This window comes from Cibotium barometz, chromosome 21 (assembly GCF_041138505.1).
Source record: "Cibotium barometz isolate CiBa-2024 chromosome 21, ASM4113850v1, whole genome shotgun sequence".
Taxonomy (NCBI): domain Eukaryota; kingdom Viridiplantae; phylum Streptophyta; class Polypodiopsida; order Cyatheales; family Cibotiaceae; genus Cibotium; species Cibotium barometz.
The window spans coordinates 24,055,435-24,079,169 of record NC_141066.1 but is presented as its reverse complement, the minus strand read 5'-3'; the positions used below and the strand labels follow the sequence as shown (position 1 = coordinate 24,079,169).

General features: G+C 42.1%; 1 protein-coding gene across 2 annotated transcripts; it reads right to left on the bottom strand.

Moving 5' to 3' along the window:
- Window positions 1–18,746: 18,746 nt before the first annotated feature.
- On the bottom strand, window positions 18,747–22,594 carry LOC147626982 (glucan endo-1,3-beta-glucosidase 12-like). Of its 2 annotated transcripts, none has more exons than XM_086815552.1 (5): window positions 21,419–22,594; window positions 19,864–21,162; window positions 19,711–19,741; window positions 19,396–19,561; window positions 18,747–19,283 (listed from the first exon to the last, which is right to left on the bottom strand). In XM_086815552.1, the coding sequence occupies exons 1-4, from the start codon at window positions 21,504–21,506 to the stop codon at window positions 19,438–19,440; spliced, it is 1,542 nt and encodes a 513-aa protein (XP_086671678.1). In that variant the 5' UTR covers window positions 21,507–22,594; the 3' UTR covers window positions 18,747–19,283; window positions 19,396–19,437. The 2 variants fall into 2 exon arrangements, with proteins under 2 accessions (XP_086671678.1, XP_086671679.1); XM_086815553.1 differs by having other exon boundaries at window positions 19,396–19,558.
- Between the last annotated feature and the right edge of the window lie 1,141 nt (window positions 22,595–23,735).

Genomic DNA, 23,735 nt, shown 5'->3' with positions numbered 1-23,735 from the left:
CTCATGCAGATAATTCCCTTTGAGCCAACTAGACGAGTAATGCCAGAAGCTTACTCGGAAGTCACCCCAACAAAACAGCACAATGTGCCATACCCTCTCCAAGCTCCATGCCTTGAATTAGAAGAATTACTACCATTGGCTGGAGAGGGTACATTATGGGCGAATGTGGCAGCACGGCACAAAAAGTTGGCAAACCCCCCGTTAGCTGATCTGCTAGAAATATGGATCGTTACATTCATGATCAACCACTGCTTCCGAAGGTGGAGGAAAGCACACCCTGTGCACACAAGAGGCGGCTACGCCACCATAGTCACCAATGAAGGGCACCCCATATTGGAAGACTTTGGCATACAACCAGACTAGCGAAAGGAGTACCTGGCAATTTTGGAATATAGCCAAGTGTATATGGGCATGCCACCAACACTACGGATGGATCCTTTATACATGCCTCTTAAAAGAAGATGGACACTGCTAGAATTTTAGGAAGCCAAAAGGCGCGACTCACATGTTTGCTACAACTTCCCAATTTTCAAACCAGCAACATTTGCAAACATACAAGAGCAAAGACAACAAATTCTTACATGGATACAAGCATGGCTCAGAATTCCAGACCTTGCAATTGTGTCTAGCATCAGATTTTTAAAATTGGTGGTGGTGTTGATAGACCAACCCAAGGAGCCCTACGATGAGTATGAAGCAGAACACTCGAAGTTCAAGGGCAACCAGGTGCCATCCGACAAGGGTATCATGCTTTAGTACCACCGACTCTGATGTCTTCCAGGCTACATGCATATAACATTCGAAGACATGGTGGATAGATGATTCTGGAGATCCCACTCAGCATTTCGACGCACACTCAAAAAGCTCCAATCTAAAAGGAACTTCTACCGACATAAGTTGGTGACCAGGTGTCACGTAGGCTGTAATGCCTGTGACCGACGGCAGACCGGATGGCCATATCCGGGGTTCAGTGGGAGAGGACGCCCATGCGGAGTCATGGGCAGCCAGGCTAGTGTGGACGGCAGGCCACACACTATATAGCCTAGGGGATGAGGGGCAATCCTCATTCTTCCTCTATGGCTGGGTGGTGAGCCAGAGGCCGTCCCCTCTCGTGGTAACGCCCGTATAGCGGCGTTACGGATATCTAACACTGGTATCAGAGCATGGTTCGAAGGGATCGTGAGAGTGGTATCAGAGCATGGTTCGAAGGGATCGTGAGAGTCCGCGCGCGAACGGGGGACCGGAGCCCACTCGATGGTTTTCATCCACAATCTCCTCACCCTTATCTCCACAAGGGAATGTGTGGAGGAAGGAGGGCCAAGACTCTTGAAGGGAAGAACTCTTTCTCTCTCTCTCTCATTCTCTCTCCCCGTCACACACAGAAGAGCATCGCAGGTAAGCAAAAATTGTGTTTTGTTTTCTTTTTGTTTTCTGCGTTGATAGCTACAAATGCTGTGCAAAACTCTGCGTTGACTGCGTTGAATGGCTACAAATGCTGCGTTGAAGACTGTGAAAGGATCGAACGTCTGTGTTGAAGTGGGGGGGGGGGGCGCAGACCACGCCCACGACCAGCCCCTGTGTGTGGGGGTTGGGCGACGAAACCCATGCACTGCTGAAACGCGTGGGGTGGGGGGGCGAAGACCAGCCAGCCCCACGCTACCTGGCGCAAGCCTTGAAACACAAATAAAACGCAATAATGCGTGGAGGTGTGGGGGCAAAACAAGCCGTCGCATAATGCGTGGAGGTGTGGGGGCGAAACAAGCTGAAGCTCTGCGAGGGCCCACGAATGTGAGGCGCAGAAGAGAGCAACGAGTGTGAGGCACTGAAGCTCGGCGGCGGCCAGCCAGCCAGGCCAGCCATGGGCGGCCAGCGGCGGCGGCGCCAGCCAGCCAACGGCAGCGGCGGCCAAGGGCCACAACGGCCAGCACCAACAGCCAACCCACCAGCGGCCAGAGACCCAAATAATTTTTTTAAAAAAAATAATTTTCATTATTCATTTATTGAAAATTAAAGATTTAAAAAAATTATTTTTTTTAAAATTTAATTTTCATTATTCATTCCTTGAAAATTAAAAATCAGAAAATTCAAGGAAACACTCTTTCTCGGCTGGGGAAGAAAATCATCCCCGCAAGAAATAATCCCGGCAAGGGATAAGTGTTTCCGGAGATTAATTTTTGTTATGAGTTGCAGGCATATTTTCTCGTGGATCGGAGCATCCCGGAAGCGTCCTTGTAGAGGCTCGCAACGCAACAAATCGACAGGCGATCGTAAAGGGGGGTGACTATTATTCTCTCTCCACTATTGCTCATTTTTATTAGCGTCTTTTTTTTAGTAATTTCCGAGTTCTCGCATAATTTTTTGCAAGAATTAAAAATGTCTGCTAGGCGTAGTGTGTCCCCACCGCCTTCTACTTCTCTAGGTTTTTCCAGTCTCTTGTCCTTGGTCGCGGGTTTGACCCCGACCGAATTGTCAGGCCGTACACGCCCGACCGTTGTTCGGTCCGGAGCGCGCTTATCGATCACTCGTGATCCGCCAGCGCCCTCCTCGTCTATTGACCCCGTCTTAGGACCCAGCGAGCCCGCAACGGCCGCATTGGCTGATGACCCCTTTCTGGCCGATGAGCCAGAGGACATGAACACTGACGTCGCCGAGGGGACCGAGGAGGACCTCTTGGATTATGACGACGATGACTATGACCTATTGGACCCTGCTGATGTCCTGACAGAGACGGAGCTCTCTAGTGGACTGTTTAAATATCTTAATGCCAAATTGAACACTATGGGTAAAGTCCAGGCTGATTTAGTCACGATGCTACAGAGCATCTCCACACGGTTAGATGCACTGACAGCCGCCTCGGCTAATACTCCGACTCCTCGTGGTAGCCGAGCTCCTGCGGCACGGGTGAGCGTAGCCTCGCCAGTGGTTGCAGGAGTACAGGCCGATGCGCCTGCGGGGCCGTCCGTAGAGCGACAGCTTCGTCGTTGTTAAAAGACTTAAAGCCGCCTAGTTTTGGTGGCGAGGAAAAGGAGAGAAACAAGGACTCAGTCAATATGTTTCTAGCGAAGTGGTCAGATTTGCATGCGCTGCGACAGCAGCCTAGCCGTATACAGCCCGTAGAGGCTAGCCTCTCTTTAACCGGCAAAGCGTACAAGTGGTGGATGAGTCTGACAACTCGCCCTGCCACTTGGACGGAATTTGAAACAATGTTTCGAAAAGAATTTTTGCCTGTTAATGAGGCAGAGAGAAGCTGGGAGTTATGGGACAAGTGCTCGATGGAGAACAAATCCCTAACTCAGTACATCTCGAACTACAAGGAGATAGTACTCAAGTTAAAGGGAATCGATGCATTCCAGACATTGCGAGGCTTTAAGAGAGGCCTCAAAGATGATTACCTTGAGTACGTAGAACCCCTACAGCCTAAAGACTTAGCAGAGGCAATTCAATATGCACAGATATTCGATGACATCAAGCGCCGTAGTGCGCGTGGTGGTTCTAGCAGGGCCGAGGGTAGTGAAAAGAGGAGGTCAGGCCTCAAAAGAAAAGGATTCCGCAGTGAGAAACAAGGGGATAGGACGGACCAGGAAGGACAGGGTGGTCATTGGTCTAAAAAACCGCGACCATCCAGAAAAAAAAGAGACACCGAAAACCAAAAGAAAGAGCAGTATATTAAAGCGCGAAAGGAAAATCGCTGCTTTGATTGCAATGAAGTAGGACACACGAAGGCTGAGTGTCCAAAGCCTAAAGCCAGCACGAGTGGCAACGAGCCCAAAAAAGATGGTAAATCTTCTAGGCAGTTGCATACAGTGTAGAGACTCCCTCTCAGTTCCGCAGAGTTCAGAGAGGTGACAGTGTGTCATTGTGATGAGCATCACGCTTGTTCAGTGACACCAGCGATGTGGCAGCCTACTGTAGGTCCGCATACAATGTAGAGACTCCCTCTCAGTTCCGCAGAGTTCAGAGAGGTGACAGTGTGTCATTGTGATGAGCATCACGCTTGTTCAGTGACACCAGCGATGTGGCAGCCTACTGTAGGTCCGCATGACATGGTGCGCATGTATGGCACCATAGGTGGCCATAGAGTCACAGTTTTTATTGATGATGGAGCTAGTCACAACTTCTTGAACTACTCGTTAGTCAAGAAGTTGGGATTGATTGAGACCCAGAGTGATCATGAGTATACTGTTGGCCTAGCCAACGGATATGACAAAACGGTATGGACTACCGTAGTATTGGGGGTCCCATTATCTATGCAGGACTACAAGGCTCCGCTTGACTTTTAGGTCATGCACTTAGCCAGAGCAGACATATATCTAGGCAGGGAGTGGCTGTATGGCTTGGCCCCTAGTTTAGCTCGGAATTACTTACATAATACGCTATGTTTTGAGCATGGAGGTAGAGTCATCACCCTGCAGGGCGACCGTACTGTCCCTGCCACACCACTTATTTCCTCCATGGAGTTGTGTACAGCGGTCCGTAGAGACCAGATAGCAGAGGTATATGCTTGTTACCCTCTTTTGAATTCTGTTTCCGTAGATGAAACGATAAATGATGTTTGCGTAGACAAACAAGAAAAACAAAATAACCTTGGACGAGACCCACTGTTTGAAAACCCTGTTTGGCATGCATGTGATTCAAACAAGAAAAAATCCAAGGTGAATGAGACATTAAAGAAAAAGTACGTAGATACTTTAACGAATTTATTAGAGGAATTTCAGGATGTTTTTCCTGATAATTAAGCCACTCCGAGGCACAGGAGGTGGAAAAACAATTAACGGAATATTTGAACAAAGGCTTTATTCGGCCTAGTTCAAGTCCGTGGGCATCGCCTATTCTTCTGGTAAAGAAGAAAGAAGGATCTATGCGGATGTGCATAGACTATAGGGCTCTTACTCAGATAACGATTAAGAACAAGTATCCGATGCCACGCATGGATGAGTTGTTTGATCAACTCTATGGATCAAGATACTTCACAAAAATAGACCTGAGATCTGGGTATCATCAGGTTAGAATAAAAGCAGAAGATGTTGCGAAGACAGCATTTAGGACCCGTTTCGGGCATTTTGAGTTTTTGGTTATGCCATTTGGGCTAACCAATGCTCTAGCGACGTTTATGACGTTGATGGACAGTATTTTACGTCCATATCTGGGAAAATTCGTAGTAGTTTTCCTAGATGATATTCTTGTGTACAGTAAGACACAGAAAGAACACATAGAGCATTTGCGTCTAGTGTTCAAGTTGTTGCGAGAACACAAATTATTTGCAAAGAAAAGCAAATGTGAATTTTTTGAAACATAAATTCACTACCTTGGCCATATTATATCCGCCGATGGTACGCAAATGGAGCCAGAAAAAGTAGAGGCTATTCTTAAATGGCCAGCGCCGAAGAATCTCGAGGAACTGCAGATTTTTCTTGGCATGTCGGGGTTCTACCGACAGTATGTGAAGGACTACGCGAAGATCGCAGTCCCGTTGACTGACCAGTTACGGTCAAAAACAAAAAACATTAGTTGGGGGGACGCCTAACAGAAGAGCTTTGACAAGCTCAAGGTGACCGTAGTAGCAGCTGCACCTGTTTTGACAATTGTCGATCCAAATGAGCCGTTTGTTTTGGAAACAGACACTAGTAATGAGGCCATTGGGGCCGTACTTATGCAAAGGGGACGCCCAATTGCATTTGAAAGTAAAAAGTTAGATCGTGCGCAGCGTAACTACTCGGCTTACGAGCGAGAGTTACTAGTGATAGTTCATGCACTGAAAAAGTGGAGATACTATTTATATGGTGCCACTTTTGAGGTCCGGACGGATCATGAAAGTCTGAAATGGCTTTCAAGTCAAAATAAACTGAAGGGTAGAAAAGCTCGGTGGGCGAAGATTCTACAGCAGTTTGACCTTCAAATACGTTACCAGAAAGGTAAGTATAACGTGGTGGCAGATGCACTTAGTCGCATGCCACAGATTAATGAACTTAGTTTCACAGTCTTCAAGAATGATTTCTTGAAGTCCCTACGTGGTTTATGTGAGCACGATCCATCTTTTACAGAGATCTGGCGCGCTGTACGCGTACGCCCTTCTTCACAGACGCGACCACCTCCCTCGTTGGCAACGGGAAGAGAAGCGAGAGTTAGTCCGGAGAGACTAGCCGTGTCTTCTGGGTATAGTTTGGAACCGGAGAGTTCTGACGTAGGCCCTTCATCACCTTTGACTGCCACGGCTTCAAAGGGGAGTGATAAACTTCGTCGAGGGGAGAAATATGCTAATTACTCCATTGACGACGGGTACTTACTCTACAAGGGTAGAATATGTGTACCAACTATTGGTGACTTTCGGGCCCAAATTCTTAAAGAAAGTCATGATAGTCCAAGTGCGGGTCATCCCGGGATTCAGCAGACCTATGCACTAGTAAAAAGACAGTTTTATTGGCCTAGTTTGTTTAAGGACGTCCAGACTTATGTGCTGAAATGCAATAAGTGCCAGGTCAATAAACATGAACGTCTTAAGGTTGGAGGACTACTCCATCCGCTGGAGATTCCTCAAGGGAAATGGGAAAGCATTTCCATGGATTTCATTACCGGTTTACCCAAGACGAGTCGAGGGAATGACTCGGTGTGGGTGGTAGTGGATAGGTTAACTAAAATGGCAAAGTTTATTGCCACGAAGAAAACTGTTAAAACGCCAGAGTTGGCAAAACTCTTTATTGAACATCTCTACAAGCTATATGGCCTGCCCGCAGATATAGTGTCGGATAGAGATAGAAAGTTCAACAGTCATTTTTGGAGGGAAGTCTTCAAAAAGCTGGATACTACTCTGAGTATGAGTACGGCAGATCATCCGGAGTCTGATGGTCAAACTGAAAGAGTTAACCAAATTCTAGAGGATATGTTGCGTTCTTATGTTAGTAAGAAGCAATCTAATTGGGAAGAGTACTTACCCTTACTGGAGTTTGCCTATAACAGCTCCAAACACTCAGCAACTGGATTTACACCATTCATGTTAATGTATGGATTCCAGCCGAGATCTCCAATGGCTGTAGGCCTAGAAAAGGAGAAGATTCAATCTGTCAAGGATTTCCTTGAAGATATGAATGATATGCTCAGAGCCTCACGTGAGAGCATTCGTAGCGCTCAGGATCGCGCTAAAACTTATGCGGATAAAGGACGAAGAAAGGTGACCTTTGCAGAAGGTGACTTTGTATTCCTCAAGGTTCCTGCGCAGTCAGAAACCATGAAAACGGGAAAGTGTGATAAATGTTCTCCGAGATATTGTGGTCCTTTTAAAATCCTTAAGAAGATTGGGGACGTAGCATATAAACTTGAGTTACCGGAGAGTTCTCAAGTCCATCCTGTCTTCCATGTCAGTAAACTGAAGAAATCAGTTCACGGGTTAGAGAACGCAGTTTCTCCAGAGATTTTGGTGGACTTGATAGAGCCACCAAAGATACCACATGAACCTGAAAAGATTCTACACTATCGTGATAGACAGACCCGACATAAAGTGTACCAGGAGGTACTTGTTAAATGGACAGATAGGGATGAGGAGGTAGCTACCTGGGAACGCCGTAGTGCAATTTCCAAAAGGTTTCCCCGGTTTGTTTTCGAGGACGAAAACTCTTCTTAAGGGGGGGGGTAATGTCACGTAGGCTGTAATGCCTGTGACCGACGGCAGACCGGATGGCCATATCCGGGGTTCAGTGGGAGAGGACGCCCATGCGGAGTCATGGGCGGCCAGGCTAGTGTGGACGGCAGGCCACACACTATATAGCCTGGGGGATGAGGGGCAATCCTCATTCTTCCTCTATGGCTGGGTGGTGAGCCAGAGGCCGTCCCCTCTCGTGGTAACGCCCGTAGCGGCGTTACGGATATCTAACACCAGGTCTTTAGACCTCGGTAACAGGTTCTGCGGGACAGAACCTACATTAGGAAGGGGGGATGTTAATCCCGTTTTGGATTAATAAACATGATTCTCCAATTGAGGAAATTCATTAGGGGAAGGTTGAGGTCTATAGGGGCTCTTTAAGATGCCATGTGATTAAAAGGTTATTAAGAAAAAGGGCCAATCATGTGATGCCATGTATACAAAAATGTTGGGTGATTAAAGGTGGTCAAAAGATTCTCTAGAAGATGCCTTTTTGTACTTTTCATTCCCAAAAAGTGGAGGGAAAGTTTTTGAAATTTTGGACATCCATAACTTCTACATATGAGCTCAAACTTTGTCAGAGATTAGAGATCCAGAATCTACTCGCTGAGCTCTTTCCATAGATATGTCACATGATATGGTTTTTCCCACTCAATTTTAAATTCAATTTTGGCAGGAAACTTTGAAATTAAAACTTCTAGCCATTTGAAGAATAAGAAGGTATCTAAAGTCAAAGAAACTTAACATTTTAACAAAAAGTCATTAAAATCATAATATGGCAGCTTAAAGGGCCCCTATAGACCTCAACCTTCCCCTAATGAATAAGTGTCATGAAATGGCACTATAAAAGTTGTATATTATGAGATATTGGCCACCCAAGGCCTAGTAAGTAAGTTTTGGGCGCCCAAGTGTGAATAAGGACCAAATGTATATAAGGGATTTTCTCATAATGTAAAGACACAATCCCCTTTGTGCACAATATCCACTTGACTGTTTATCGGAGCAAGAATAGCACGCTCACTAAAGTATGAAGCATATGTCGTAGTGATAGCCTTGTGTTTTGAGAGAGAGCATTCTAGCATTGTTCCTCTTCTATGCTTGAGCGATTCATGCTTGTGTGGAAGAGTGAGAGAGAGAGAGTGATTGCCTTATACGATGGTGCGAGCCACTCTACGGTGACAGCGTGGAGGTGGAGCTTAACAAGAGAGCTTGGAGGCCTCAAGGGACTCAAGTTCAAAGCATTGGTAAGGGCCCTACGGCAGTTGTGATCTATTGCTCATCCTTTAGGTGAATGTGTTGAGTTCCCTCTTGGAGGTGTGGTAGCCCATAACAACAACACAACGCATGATTCAAGGTAGATCTTATGTTCGGGGAGGTTCTGAGAGATCTGAGAACATACATAGATGAGCGGATTCCACTATAGTGTTTCTATAACCTTAACATCATTATCATGATCTTGATATATAGCATGTGAGAGATATGAATATTGTATTTTGCTATGCCAGGTGGTTACTACGCACCTTCACCGAGCCAGGGGATTTAGTGATCGATGTCTTTGTAGGTTGTGGAGGAGGAATGGGATGGGCATCAAGGTATTTATCGCGCCATTGTCTTTGCATTGAGAAGGATGCTAACATAGTCCAAACTCACCTCTTAGACTTCCTTTTGAGCCAAATTAGTGGCATTATGCCAGCCACACTATAATTTTCTGTCTTTAGTATATGTGTGTCGATCTTTGTGTGGATTCGACTTGGGTTTTCCATTCAATAAACGTGCTAATTTGCTATCTTTTTTGAAATATGTATTTTAAGGATCTACAGTTTCTTTCTCCATTAATTATATGCACTTGCACTTGTGTGTCAGCCTCTAGTGCTTCTGTGTCAAGGAAATGCTAAGGTGTTGTCGCCGCATTGAAGAAGATAAGTACATGCCTCACACTCTCCTTCAGGATGTTCCATGTGATATCCAAGTAGGTTTCACTTGGACAAGGCCTACTCTTTGATATGTATGGGCTAGATACTTTGTTTCATCACTTTTTAATAGTAATTCTTTATGGGGTGTTTATCCTACACTTGATATATATGGATATTATTTTGCAGTATATTACATAGTGGTGTATGTTTTTTAATGACTTAATGCTTGGTGTTGTATATGTGGAAGGGTGATATTCTACATATCTGAGTTTTATATATGGTGTTGTATATGTAAAAGGGTGTCATGTATACGAGTTATATACGTGGAAGAGTGTCATATATATGAGTTGTATATGCGGAAGGATGGTATTCTACATGTTATCTATAGGTTTTTCAAAACTTTGAAGGGTGGTATACTACATGTTATGTGTAGGTTTTCACAACTTTGATGACTATTACATGAGTTAACTCAAGGCTAGGTGATGACTTGGAGGTTAATGAATGCTTGTATGCTACAATGGGTTTGTTAGTCGATCATATCTATGTATATAGAACGTGCTTGGTCAATAGATCTTGTGTGGTGGTGATATATATGTGTGTGTGTGTGTGTGTGTGTGTGTGTGTGTGTGTGTGTGTGTGTATGGAAGGGTTTTTGATTGTGTAGCATTATATATATGTATATATATATATATATATATAATGTGTAAAATGGCAAACAATCAAACACCCGTGCACACACACACACACACACACACACACATGTATGCAAGGGTGTTTGATTGTTTGTCATTTTACATATTTTATATTAGTTCTTGAAACTTAACATATATGACATGCTTTTATGTTGGCCAATATGTGATTACTTGGAAATGTTGCTTGATATAAGGACATATCCCTTTGAATGGGTCTTACAAAGAAGTGTGCATGTTTCTTTTCTAAAGGACATATCCCATGAAGGATGGTATTGGCAATTATGGCATGAAGGTAGTGCATGGTGGGAACTTACAAGAAGTAGTGCATGATGTAACTAAAACCCTTCAATATATTATGCATTATGGCCATGATAGTGATATGTTATGAAGAGTGTGTGTATAGATTTGGTGGAGTGTGTAAGCTTCAAATCTCTAGTTTAGAAGCTATTGGTTGGACTTTTTTGAAATAGATCTTGGAATTGACATGTGGTTACAGAGATGTTGGCAGAAGCTCGCAGATTACATAGATTGCCAAAAAAGCTCACAATAGAAAGCTCACAAAAAATCACACCCACTAATATATCTTAGTTAAGATTTACTTGTTGTCCTTTAACTTTGAGGAGCCTACACTGCGCTCAAGGTTTTCATCAAAGTTTTCTTAAGCTAGTAAATTTTTAGAAGGAAAGCATGACATAGTTTGAATGATTGGGGGTATATTATGACAACTAGCTTGAATGGTTGGGGCTACCTTCTGTTGATTCAAACCATAGCTACCTTCTATTGATTCAAACCATAGCTATAATCTTAATGATAATTTTATTGTTTATGTGTAGCATACTTGATGAAATGGAGGCTTGGATACACAAGAGGTGCACGCCATGCATATTGTAAAGGGGTATCTGTGCCAAAGACTACAAGCCTGCGTATTTGTACTAGCTTAAGGCTAGTTAGAGGCAATAAAACTAATTTCCTCAATATGTAAACTCATTATAGTGCGCTCTCTCTCATGTGCTTGCGTACTCGCACACACGCGCACACACACACACACACACACACCCACACCCACATACTACAAACTAAAGTCAATGAAACAAAAATTAAACACTATCTTTCAATTTGTGTATACATAAGGGGGTGAATAAGATCCCTTTAAAATATCTTAATATAGTTAGTAAACCTTGTAAGTAGCATGGAGGGGCTCATGGAGGCCACCCCAAGGCTTCAAATGGTCAAAGGTGTAACCAAAAAGCCCTGCCATAAGTCTAGTGTTTGGAATCCAAGTGTAAGGAATATCATTGCATCGGGCATAGGCTTATTAAAGTGACAATGTAGTATACAACTTATAAGTTGAAATATATAACAACAAGAGAAAATTGGTCTTAATTCACTTAAATGTTGTGGACTCTATCATGAGACATTTATCATTAAGAAAAAATGATGTGCACAAAACTCAAAAGCTGGCATGAAAGAATGAGTAATTATTCCAATTTGCAAGAGCCCAAGGTTGATAAACAGTTTTGGCGTGTTTTGGTGTCTAACAAACAATTCTAAAATGTTTTGGTGTCTAACAAGCAATTCTAAAATACCGTAAGAAGGCTTGTACGCATCAACCCTTTTTTTTTTGTACTTTTGTGGTAAAAAACTGGTACAAACTTTGTATATGACCTCTTGGGGGCATCCACAAGCCACCTATGCCATTGTTTTGCAATAAAAACACAAAACAAATGCCTGGCGCGAGTTCTGGTAGGCATTTATTCTATGTTTTTATTGTAAAAAATGGGCACAGGTGGCTTGTGGATGCCCCCAGGAGGTCATATACAAAGCTTATACTGCCAAAAGAAGCACCAAAATTTTAAACCTATTTTTGAGTATTATCTATAAATCTTGACATCAAATGTTGACAGATGAGAATGATGATCAACTCAACCTAAAACCTTATGTGTAGTAACCTAACCTTGACAATGAATCCTAAATTATGAAAATGTCCATTCGACTTTTTATTTGGTTTACTTAGCGCCTACAATCCTCAAAACTTGACATAAAATCTTTGCAACTACAATTGCCATAACACATATGTATATGACCTCCTGGGGGCATCCACAAGCCACCTATGCCATTTTTTTGCAAATAAAAACACACAAATTGCAAAAAAATGGCATAGGTGGCTTGTGGATGCCCCCAGGAGGTCATATACATAGGTTGTTCTGCTAAAAGAAGCACCAAAATTTTTAACCTTTGTTTGAGTATTCTGTTCAGCACAAACTCACACACACAAGAGCAAATTGGGGGGGAAGGGTAGATCTAGAGCACATAGAAATCATTTACAAAACAAGATTACTTTTATGTATGTATGTACTAGAATTTATCCACATAGTGAAAAGTTTAAAACCTTAATTCAAAAATCTAAAACCCTTATACTAATAGTGGCTTCACAAATTGATCTCACCATTTTTTGCAAGAACAATACTGTCGTTATTAGCAAACAGGTTCAATCTTGATTCTATTAACCCTCTTGGCTACTTACAAGAGTAGCACCCTATCAACACCAAATAGCATGTACCCTTAATGGAAAATCTTTACTTAACGCCAAGATCATATGCCCTTCCTAAAGAAAAAATAAAATGCCAACTTTATATCCTTGATGGAAAATGGCATTCTAGATTCTTTGTCAAATATAAATTTATTTAAAAAAGTGAAACATTTTCAATATTTAATGTCTAGCCCAAGCTATTGTGCCTAAGCATTCTGCAAAGGTTTAAAGTTACACACTAATTAAGTTGGGTAGACTCAAAGATAATGAAATGGATGAAAAAACCACAACCAAATCTTAGATTAATAAACTGGCCTTATAAAGGGAATGCCTTAAGCCTCTTCAAGATCAAAGCTGGAGTAGACAAAGCTTAAAGACCTTACAGTGTGAGTTTCTCATGTCAGGATCAAAGCTGGAGTAGACAAAGCGTAAAGACCTTATAGTGTGGAGAGTTTCTCATGTGTTTGAAAACACCCGTTACATAGCATCAAATCCTAAAAGTGACTGTTAAAACACTCATTACATAGCACGAAATCCTAAAAGTGACTGTTACCAAAATGATTCTGATTCGTTATTCTTCAGAAAAATCCATAACAAGAAATATCTAGATCGACTACAAACAACAAGATTGTCAGGATCAAAGCTAGAGAAGACAAATCTTAAAGACCTTACAGTGTGGAGATTTTCTCATGTCAGGACCAAAGCTAGAGTAGACAAAGCTTAAAGACCTTACAATGTGGAGAATTTCTCATGTCAAGAGATCAAAGCTAGAATAGATAAATCTTGAATGTGAAGGGTTTCCCAAGTCAAGGCATTTGCATCCTCTTAGCATCGCTATATCAACTACAAGAGGAAATGGGACTTTTTTGGGGGAAGGTAAAAATTTTGAACTTTTGGGTTTTTTTGATGGCCAAAAATTAAAGTGGGCCCATTTGTGCACAAAAAAGGGGGGGGGGAGGGTAAGACTGATAATTAGGGAGACAAGCCTAGTCCCCCCCTACTTTTTAAGTGTGTAGAATGTGCACGCTCGTCTTTTCCTATTGGTCCATTCCTAATGAAATGATGCGTCCTAATGGTAAGGGATGGGTAGTGCCTCTAAAGGGGATGAGATGAAATCGTTGCTAATCACCTCGGAGAAAATGTTATGGTGACTATGATGACCCATGGAAGGCCAAATTTCACTTCCAAAGAGTCCTCTTTCACTACATCTAGTAATGTGGGGTTTGAGTGAATTGGTTCCAGAGAGGCAGAGATAGTGAAAATTGTTGGCTCTTTTTGTGGCCTCTTAAGAGAATTGTCATGGGTTCTCAAGGCCTTATTCCCTCACTAATTCTATGGTTGGGATTGGGAAGAGTAGGTTTGAGTGAGAGATTTCTCGTTGTCTCCGTAAGGCAGCTTTGGAGCTCTCATTGAGCCACTTTCAATGGTCATGACGTTGTTGTCCTTGATAACCGATCGTGCTTTATGTTTTCGCATGTGCTCTTTGAGGTCTTCTTCTTTTGGACCTTTGGTTCTAGTTTATTAGCTTTTTTAGGGGCCATTAGAGCCTTTGGTGTGCTTGTGCCTTAGGTGCTTTAGTTGCTTGCTTTGAAGCATGAGTAGGTGTATCCTTACAAGTCTTCAAAGTGATTTTAATTAGTTGGCATAATATTAGGTATACATATATCTAGACGCATGCCTCTATACTCACGGCTTTCCAGACTCATGATTCACGTGTCTAGGCTCCAAGCTCATGTCTGGCTAGACTTATGCTTGCTTTTTGGAGGACCATCTCCCAAGCCGAGAGATGATTTGGTCTAGTTTTTATTTTTTTTTTGAGATTTTTGGACTTGATGAGAGGTGATTAAGGTTCCTAATACTATTTAAGGTGTTTGTGCAAGTGATTAAGTATTTTTGTTGTTTTTTAAAATTTTGACTGCTCTAAGCTACTAATTTCCATAATACATGAACAAAAATTAACTCTCACTCGAATCCACACCTAATGGAGATCAAAGCTTACATTTTCGGAGTGGATTCCACTCTTGTCAAATGCAAGACCAGCTAAATTTGCATGTGTAAACCCATAAACCATAATGTAAAGCACCCTTCACCTGTCTCATAATCCACCTCACTATATCAAAATGTGGTCTGCATAGTACCTACAGCCTTGTGGGCTCCAAAATCATCTAAGTCACCAAGAAACTAGGGTTTCCCCTTCCAAGATATGAGCTATCCATTAATTCCATTTGTGATTAATAGGGATCTCAATCCCAAGATGTTTGAATTTTTTGTTTTGTTGCAATGGGTTGATCCATGTAGATAACTTGCAAGGCTAACTGGTTTTGATCAATAACTTTTTTGTTCTTGCAACATTGTGGACTAAGATCCCACTAATATGGTAATATTGGCCTAGAATATCCAGGAGACATTATAATATCTCTGGGTTATTTGTAAAGATAACTACATCATTAGCATTCACGAGAAGCACAATCACGTGATGTCCCTAAAGTGGGTATTATAGTTCATGTATCCCTTGCAACCTCCTCTTTCATCTCTTCTAGATGATCAATCCAAAGAGGTTCAAAGAAAGAAAGCATCCTGCATCCTTGCTTCACTACCAAGTGCTAAGAAAAGTAGGGGATAGACCTATGTGTGTACCTTCTTCTCATGAAGGCGGTATGCCTAGTTATTTTTTATTCTTTCCATATGTTGTCGTATACTCCATTGTACAACTAGGTATTCCATTATTTCCCATATGTTATTCCAATGTACAATATCAAATGCTTTTCTAAAACAAAGCAATAATAAAGCTTAAGTCCGCTTTCCTCCATGAGATGATGGCAATGAGATGATTTATGGTGCTATGATTGGACCACCTTGTCCTTTGCACTTTTCCATTCATTTTCACCTCATTAACACACCTTCCCCTTGATACTACTATATAGCTTAGCCATGGTTAAACTGACCCTTAGGTGGCAGTAATTGGTAAGCTAGTTTGAAAATCCTTTGAAAATTGTTGAGCTAGTTTAGCTCCTTTGAAAATCCTTTGAAAATTGGATTAACCCAATTTTCTTGCTAGTTAGAGGGAAACCCATCTTTTATTGCTTTAAGATCCCTATGCATAATATGGCCCAAATCAAGGTGTCAAGGGAGGTTGTGTAGGCCTTTGTTAAATTCAAGTGAAAACACTATCCATGTGATTGAAGCTCATTTCTCTAGTTAGAGGGAAACCCATCTTTTATTGCTTTAAGATCCCTATGCATAATATGGCCCAAATCAAGGAGTCAAGGGAGGTTGTGTAGGCCTTTGTTAAATTCAAGTGAAAACACTATCCATGTGATTGAACCTCATTTCTCTAGTTTGTGCATGGCAATAGGGAAGTTGCCTGCGACCTATGGTAAGAATCTAGTGTGAGGGGGTCAATTTGGGATCATGAATCATGAATCTAGAAATCAAAGGTGAACCTCGTAGTCCATCATAACTTTTTATCTTGTTGTTGTCCTAATGCATGTGAAGTGCCATGTGCCTTGCCATAACTGAGTACCATTCAGTACTTCCATGGGGTGCTATGTCATGCAAACAAGTGCTCTACCATAAATTGACATCTCATTGTTTTCCAAGCTCCATTCCTCTAGGATGATATCCTCCTATCCAAAGGATGTGAGATCAAGTAGATCAAGTGGGCCTAGTTGAAAGTTCCCTATTCTTGATTTCAAGTCTCCGAGTACAAATATCCCACTTTTCTTACTAAAGGTAGCAATATCCATGCTTATATAAACCCATAAAAGTATCTCCAAAAGCAAAAAAACAAGCATGTTCCTATGAGTGCTATTTCAAGGTTTAAAAGTACGATCCCCATATTCATCTTGATACATAGCTCAAATTCAAGTTGGGGAAATGTTTTAGTGAGTTATCAGAGTTGGCTTAGTAATAAATTATGAAAGATTGATTTAACACTAGTTTTTCGAAAATGTTTGAAGTATTTTGCTAGATAGGGTCTAGTATTTTTAATTTTGTTTATCTTTTCCCAAAATGTTTGAAGTATTTTGCTAGATAGGTCTAGAAGAAAAAAAATAAGCCAAAATAAAAAGTGAAAATCCTACTACTATTGACAAATTATATGAAGATAGGCACTCAGTCCTATGCAACTTTTTATAAAAAAAAGTGTGATAAACAAAAAGAAGAATTATTGAAGAATCTAACAAGAAGGCTTCCTTAGCTTGTCAACAATTAGATATAAATAGCCATGGTGACCGAGAATGACACAAGGGATTGTGCTCATGAATGTGTTTAGCTCATACTTGATAGTTTGTGTTGATAGAAATATATAATGTTAAAAATTGAAAGGTTTTGTGGTTTTTAAGGGTTCTAATGAATCTACCATACACTAATGCACATGTTAAGGCATTTTCATAGCCCTGCCAAGCAAGAACACCAAGGCAATCAACACCACCAACCCCTAAGGGAGCATGGTCCCTAGAGATCATCTTTTGCAAATAATTTTCTTCATGGTTGAGACATGGGACCGTATGATGCATACATACATCACACACTCCATGTATGGCCACCTTGCAAAAGGCCTTTGCAAACCAACATGGCACATCAATAGTTTGTAAGAGTGACATGTATAAGAGACATACATGGATAGAGGGGGATCCACATCAATAGTTTGTAAGAGTGACATGCTTACATACATCACACACTCCATGTATGGCCACCTTGCAAAGGCCTTTGCAGACCAACATGGCACATCAATAGTTTGTAAGAGTGACATGTATATAAGAGACATACATGGATAGGGGGGGGATCCAAGTGTGACAAAACAAATGATCCATGTGGTAGAATGCTATGGACCCCTTTATGGGTTTGTGCATGGATATTGCTACCTTTAGGATTAAACTGATTGTCAATATGATTACAATGGGTTTGTGCATGGATATTGCTACCTTTAGGATTAAACTGACTTTCAATATGATTGCAGGTTCGAAGAGAGAACAACAATGGCTTTATCAATCATAGTCAAATTCACAACTAGTGAATTATTTTAAGCATATGCAGCATTGGCATGCTTCCATCAATGTGGAAAATAAGAATGATGAAAGCAAGTACGGTAAGCTTGAAATAGCTATTGCAAGTTTCAAGCAAGTTGGATTACTCCAAGGGGCCTTTCCAAGGGAGAAGCACAAGGGAGGCACGCCTCACTCAGCTTTGGAGCCTTGTTTTGGGTGGCATGTCCCCTACCAATTGGTCTCCGGTGCTTTGGCCTATTAGAGCCATATGATGGCTATGGCCTTCCCAAAGTACAACATTTGTTCTTTTAAAAGTACATGGTATGGTGCTTTGGCCTATTAGAGCCATATGACAGCTATGGCCTTCCCATAGTACAACATTTGTTCTTTTAAATAGTGCACTTGCACAATATTTAAAAGTACATGGTATGGCAGATGCAGTTAGGTCTCTCTTTTAAATAGTGCACTTGCACAATATTTAAAAGTACATGGTATGGTGCTTTGGCCTATTAGAGCCATATGACAGCTATGGCCTTCCCATAGTACAACATTTGTTCTTTTAAATAGTGCACTTGCACAATATTTAAAAGTACATGGTATGGCAGATGCAGTTAGGTCTCTCTTAGTAGAAGCATCTTTCAAGTACTGCCAAATACTTCTATGATTTCTCATCTATCAAGATGTATGCTCGTTCGAATCGTCAGCTTGCAAAAGAAATAAATCCCTGGGCAATCCTTTAAAGGAATGCCCATAAAGGAAGGATTGCAACAACACTGATATGGAGATACTGCTTCAATACAAGGAAAAAGAGGCCAGTTGGGGGCACCATACAACAAAGCCAACTAGTGTACTTTTTGCTAGCATTTCCAACTTGCTACATATTTTTGTGTAGCTTCAGGAAAAGATCACAAGAACATTTGGTAGCAATTGTTTTACTCCTTTTTTTGCAAGAGAAAAATTCAAGATCATATTCATATCATATATATGAGGAGTCAGTCCAAAGTCCTCATAAAGGATTGCCCATAAAGGAAGGATTGCAACAACACAGGGTCTGGAGATACTGCTTCAATACAAGGAAAAAGCGGCCAGTTGGGAGCACCGTACAACAAAGCCAACTAGCTACATATTTTTGTGTAGCTTCAGAAAAACTTCACAAGAATATTTGGTAGCAATTGTTTTTGATGACAAACCATGAGCTTTATCTTTGAGTGGTTGTATAACAATGCCTTCATGCTGTACTTGGGGCTGAGCACACTCGAGTTTCTCATCTGCAAGGTTCTTCCTTGAAAAACATGCCAAAAATCTTGCATCTGGAGCCCTAAATAGGATGGTCGACGTGATGAGAACTTGTGCAATCCACTTTGAGCCAAAGGTGAACAAATGTGACCATTAGGGAGTACGCATGATCGGGCCTTGATGCTTTGTGTAATAAAAGGAGGCAGTTTGACACAACCAAGCACATTAAGAGTCTCACACCCCATATCTTAACTGCTAAATAAGAACCCTTCATGTCCTGCTTGTAAATTTCTGCAAAGTTGTCAAAAAGCTTAGAAAACAATAAGCATAGCATGCACTATCAAACTCGGCTGACATAACAATTTAGAAACACCCACTCAACTTCAGAGAAAACGTTGCTTACTTTGATAACTTAAAGAGTGTATCAAGGTTGCAAACTGAGTGCCTAGTTAAAGCCGAGTGCCAAAAGAAGTACTATAGGGACGATCCTGAAGTTCCAATTTAGCATAGCATGCTGGGAAGCTGTTGAAGAAGCATTGCCATTGCTGCCAGGGGACAAGGCACTGCTGCTGCATGTGAGGGGGTGTAACATATATATCATCATAGTTAGGTCAATGAATCTGACTTCTATGAAGTCTCTTTTTTATTACAAAATACCAAAATAAAGAGAAATTTCAGACCCAATAAAGTTACTGATGAGTGGGTAAAGGACACCTACACTGAGGCAGCAAATGTGCAGGACCCATAACCTGTGATCAACAGTCAAGAGGAAAAAGTAAAGATACAATAATCTGCAACAACCCTCCAAAGTAAAACTTGAATTACTAGCCGACGGAAAAAACCCCTTGAGTAGAGAGCCTGTTTTACTCACTCGGATCTGTATTTGTCGTCGTAGCAGTGCCATTGAAATTGCAAGCAGCTACATTACCGCTGTTACTCTGAAAGTAACTATTGTAAGCATAAGAAGCATGGTTTTGGAATGTATCAGGTTGATAACATGCTTGCCCTTGCTGGATGAGAGTGCAATTCGCCTTCCCTTGCCCACAGGCCCAGTTAATACCAGCTGACAAGCTGCTTTCACTCGCTCCAGGCTTTGCGATACACCATGTTCCACTGACACCACCTGTACTGGCATTTGGAGGAGCTGCTGTTGGAGATGATGCAGGTGTACTGACAGAAGTATTAGCACCTGAAAGGTCTAGAGGATAAATGCTCGTCCCATCTGCGTTAAAAACTCCCCAGTTTCTCTCTGATTCTGCACCTGTCTTCATGTTCTCATTATAAAGAGAGAAAATGTAGGCATCAACAGGCTCATTTGGCCTGTGTGGAGTGCCAACATCCTTCACTACTCTTGCAACAAGGTGATTGTTGTAAGTTTGTGCGTTTTGTACTGTTGCTCCCGGTTCATCTGCATCACCCTTTGTTGGCCAGCCGGTCTCACTCACTACCACTTTCAGCTCGGTATGCCCCATGCCTTCCATGGCAAAGTAGAGGGCATCCAATTGAGCATCATACAAGCTAGTGTACTGTAAGCTAGTATTCGGATCAACAACAGCTTGTTGAGCTTGAAAAAGAGCATAGTCTAAGGGCACACGAGAAGAATCACTAGTATATGCCAGGTAAGGGTAAGCATTTATCATGACAGATGAGCCAATAGAGTGCAAATAATCAAGCAGCGGCTTCATGAAAGAGGTGGAAAAGCTTGTATTAAAACCAGCTGAGGAGGGCGGGAATGAATTCTCCAGAATGGCCATGGAGTTTGCAGTTGTGACTTGAATCTGGGAAAGACTAGCTTTGGTCAAGCCTGTGTGAATGTTCTTCATGGCAGGTAAGACCAGAGGAGCAACACTAGGGTCGTTGGTGACAACTTCGGAACCTACGGAGATGACCGTTATTTTGGTGGCAGTCACCAATGGGGCTAAGTATGAGGACACCCAATTGTCGGCTTGGGACTCTGTTTGGAAATCAGGTAGATCACTGTTGGGAATGCCTATGACTAGCTCAATATCTGTATTGGCAAAGGCTTGAATTACAGTTTGATCATTATCAAAGATCCTGATTTTGGTAATGGATTGCTTGACTAGGAAATTGGCAACATCTTGAGGTGCTGGAAGGTTGTTTGCGAAGCGGCCGTAGCAGAAGCCAACCTCCCCAGCATGGAGAAGGGGAGCTGTTTAGAAAATTTCAAACAAAACAACACTAAGATTTAGAAAGAGTGATCCTTTGAGATACACTACATATTCTAAATAATAACCCAAGAGACCTGTGTGTGTGTCATGCACAAGCGAGCGTGTGGGAGGAGGTTGGGAATGGGGGGGAAGGGGGCGGTGGTGTGTCTATGCCAGAAACAGTCTCAAATCTAAGCATGCTTTTATTCATTGGATCAATTTAATTTATCAAAACAGTAAAGAGATGAGATGACTTACCTGCAAGGAGGAGAAAAAGGCAAAGCAGCTGCCTCTCCAGCAACAACAGAAAGCCTGCCATGTGGAGCACCATCTTCTTCTTCAGCATTGCTAAGTCCGCATGCCCCGATAAAAACCACAGGTGATGGGCCTTTTGTGTTGCGGTTGCCCTCTCTCTCTCTCTCTCTCTCTTTGCAAGCAAAGTTGAACAGAGAAAGGTCCAAATTTATTTTTTAAACAAAAAGAAGAACTTAGCCAGCCAATCTCCTATTATTGCACCTCAATAGAGAAGAAATGTACTCTACTTTAGCAACAACCGCTCAATTTGACCTCTCTTTCTCGCAATTGCCCTCCAGCAAGGTTAAGGCAATGGTTGTCTGTCTATCTGGCTACTAACATTATGACTGTATACAACAAAAACACACTCTACCTGTAAGTCAAAGGTGCTCTCCAGCTATGTTTCTGGCTATGGATATTTGGGTTTGGAATACTAGACGGACAAAAGGGGGTACTGCAGCTCACAACACAAATTTATGGCTATGGCTAAGATTCTGAAAACCCACAACAAGGGTATTCGGGGAGAGAAAAAGCGAAAACGCAGTTGTCTCTAACTTGGGCTCTCTCTCTCTCTCTCTCTCTCTCTCTCTCTCTCTCTCTCTCTGTGTGGGGTAAAAGCTAAATCGCCTTCCAGCTGGGCTATGGCTTGGTCGAGATGTTAAACCCAGAAAAGGGGTATTAAGAGGAAAGAAAAAACCCTGAACAGCTAATGCTCAACGGGTTTGCCACTACAGTAAGGATAAAAGTAGACTTCAGCTAGGATATGTATGTCTTCAAAACCCACATCTGGATGTGGTATTGTGGGGGGGCGGGGTGTGTGTGTGTGTGTGTGTGTGTGTGTGTGAGAGAGAGAGAGAGAGAGAGCCAATTTGGCCGTTTCCTCTCTCCAACAGATTGCCCTCCAGCAAGGCTATAAGGCTACTACACGAGAAGAAGGGCAGGGTACAGGGGTACCCTTTCCTCTCTTTCTTTTCTTTGTTGTTGGTTGGGGGTTTCCTTTCTTCTTTTCCTCTTTCCCGTTGGTTTTACGTTGGAATAACGTCTTCACCAAGCATCTTCATCTCTTCTTGCACAATCCAATGAAGATATGTTAAAAAATTTATTTTAAAAAAAAAGCATAATTCCGCACGCAATCTCTTCAGAAGGGGCAGGGCAGACCCCTTGTTTTGGTGTCGTAGGGTTTTCGAAACTCCACGAAAAGTCGCAATTGCCTGCTCTGCTGAATGAAGCATAAGATAAGATTATTCGGTACCACTGCTAATCTCTCACATCCATACTTTTGACGACTAGACCTAGAGTCATCAGTGGCCCCTCTACCACTGCCTAATGGTGGATACCCTTTCCCCTTTACCCCCTCTTTTTCAAAAGAAAGACTCTCTCTGTGTGTGTGTGTGTGTGTGTGTGTGTGTGTGTGTGTGTCAGGGCCCCCACAAAAGTCCAAGACTCGCTCCCTGAGTCCTGACACACATTCTCGGACAAAGAAAAACCCGTCCCATCAATATTATAAAAGGATTTACTCATAGACTATAGTAGCTCTTAAAATGCTTAATTGCATTTGATTTTAGTAATTCACAAATGAATTGCAAAGCCCATTTTTGAGCCTTCATAAGAAACCCACCTTTTGAAAATTGGGGGCACCTCAAAGCTAAGCTACCTACTACCTTGTAGCCCTTCATTACACAGCTTGAGAATGCCGCCCTTCGACTTGAGCGCTTTTGCCATTAGTTTCATCGATCTCATTTATTAGTACTCCATCAAAGACTCACTAATACTACTCACGAGGTTGCGGTTAAAGCGGTATGCACAATGTTCTTATAAGGCTAAGTTCCCACAAGGTTTAACAAGCCCCCCCGCATTCAATGCAGTTTAAAGGAAAGAGTTTCACAAAGCTGCCACGTGGCAATAATTTGGAGGTTCGAGAAGAGGAGGAGGTTGGGGTAGAATTTGAATATGGAGGTTAGAGGAGACGTGCAAAGCAAGGGTCAGCCCACTAGTTCTAACAAAGCTCAACATCTACTGAAATCTTGCTTGATTTAAAATCTTTTGCTCCTCATTTAATGCTATAGCGAGGGACTCTTCATAAACTAAGCTCCACTATGGGATCTCCCCCTAAGTTTCATTACAATTTTTAAATTTCAACATTGCCAACATGCAAGTAAATTGTGTGTGTGAATGTGCATGCGTGTGTCTTTACACCCATGTGTGGCCAGTCTTGGTGGACTCTATGCCTTTAGGATGAGTTGTTCATTTAATGCTATAGCGAGGGACTCTTCGTAAACGA

Coding starts and splice junctions, on each gene's coding strand:
- LOC147626982 (XM_086815552.1), bottom strand. CDS start 21,506: ATGCTGAAGAAGAAGATGGTGCTCCACATGGCAGGCTTTCTGTTGTTG. Junction 21,163..21,418: donor CCTTTTTCTCCTCCTTGCAG/GTAAGTCATCTC, acceptor TTTTCTAAACAG/CTCCCCTTCTCCATGCTGGG. Junction 19,742..19,863: donor GACGACAAATACAGATCCGA/GTGAGTAAAACA, acceptor TGTTGATCACAG/GTTATGGGTCCTGCACATTT.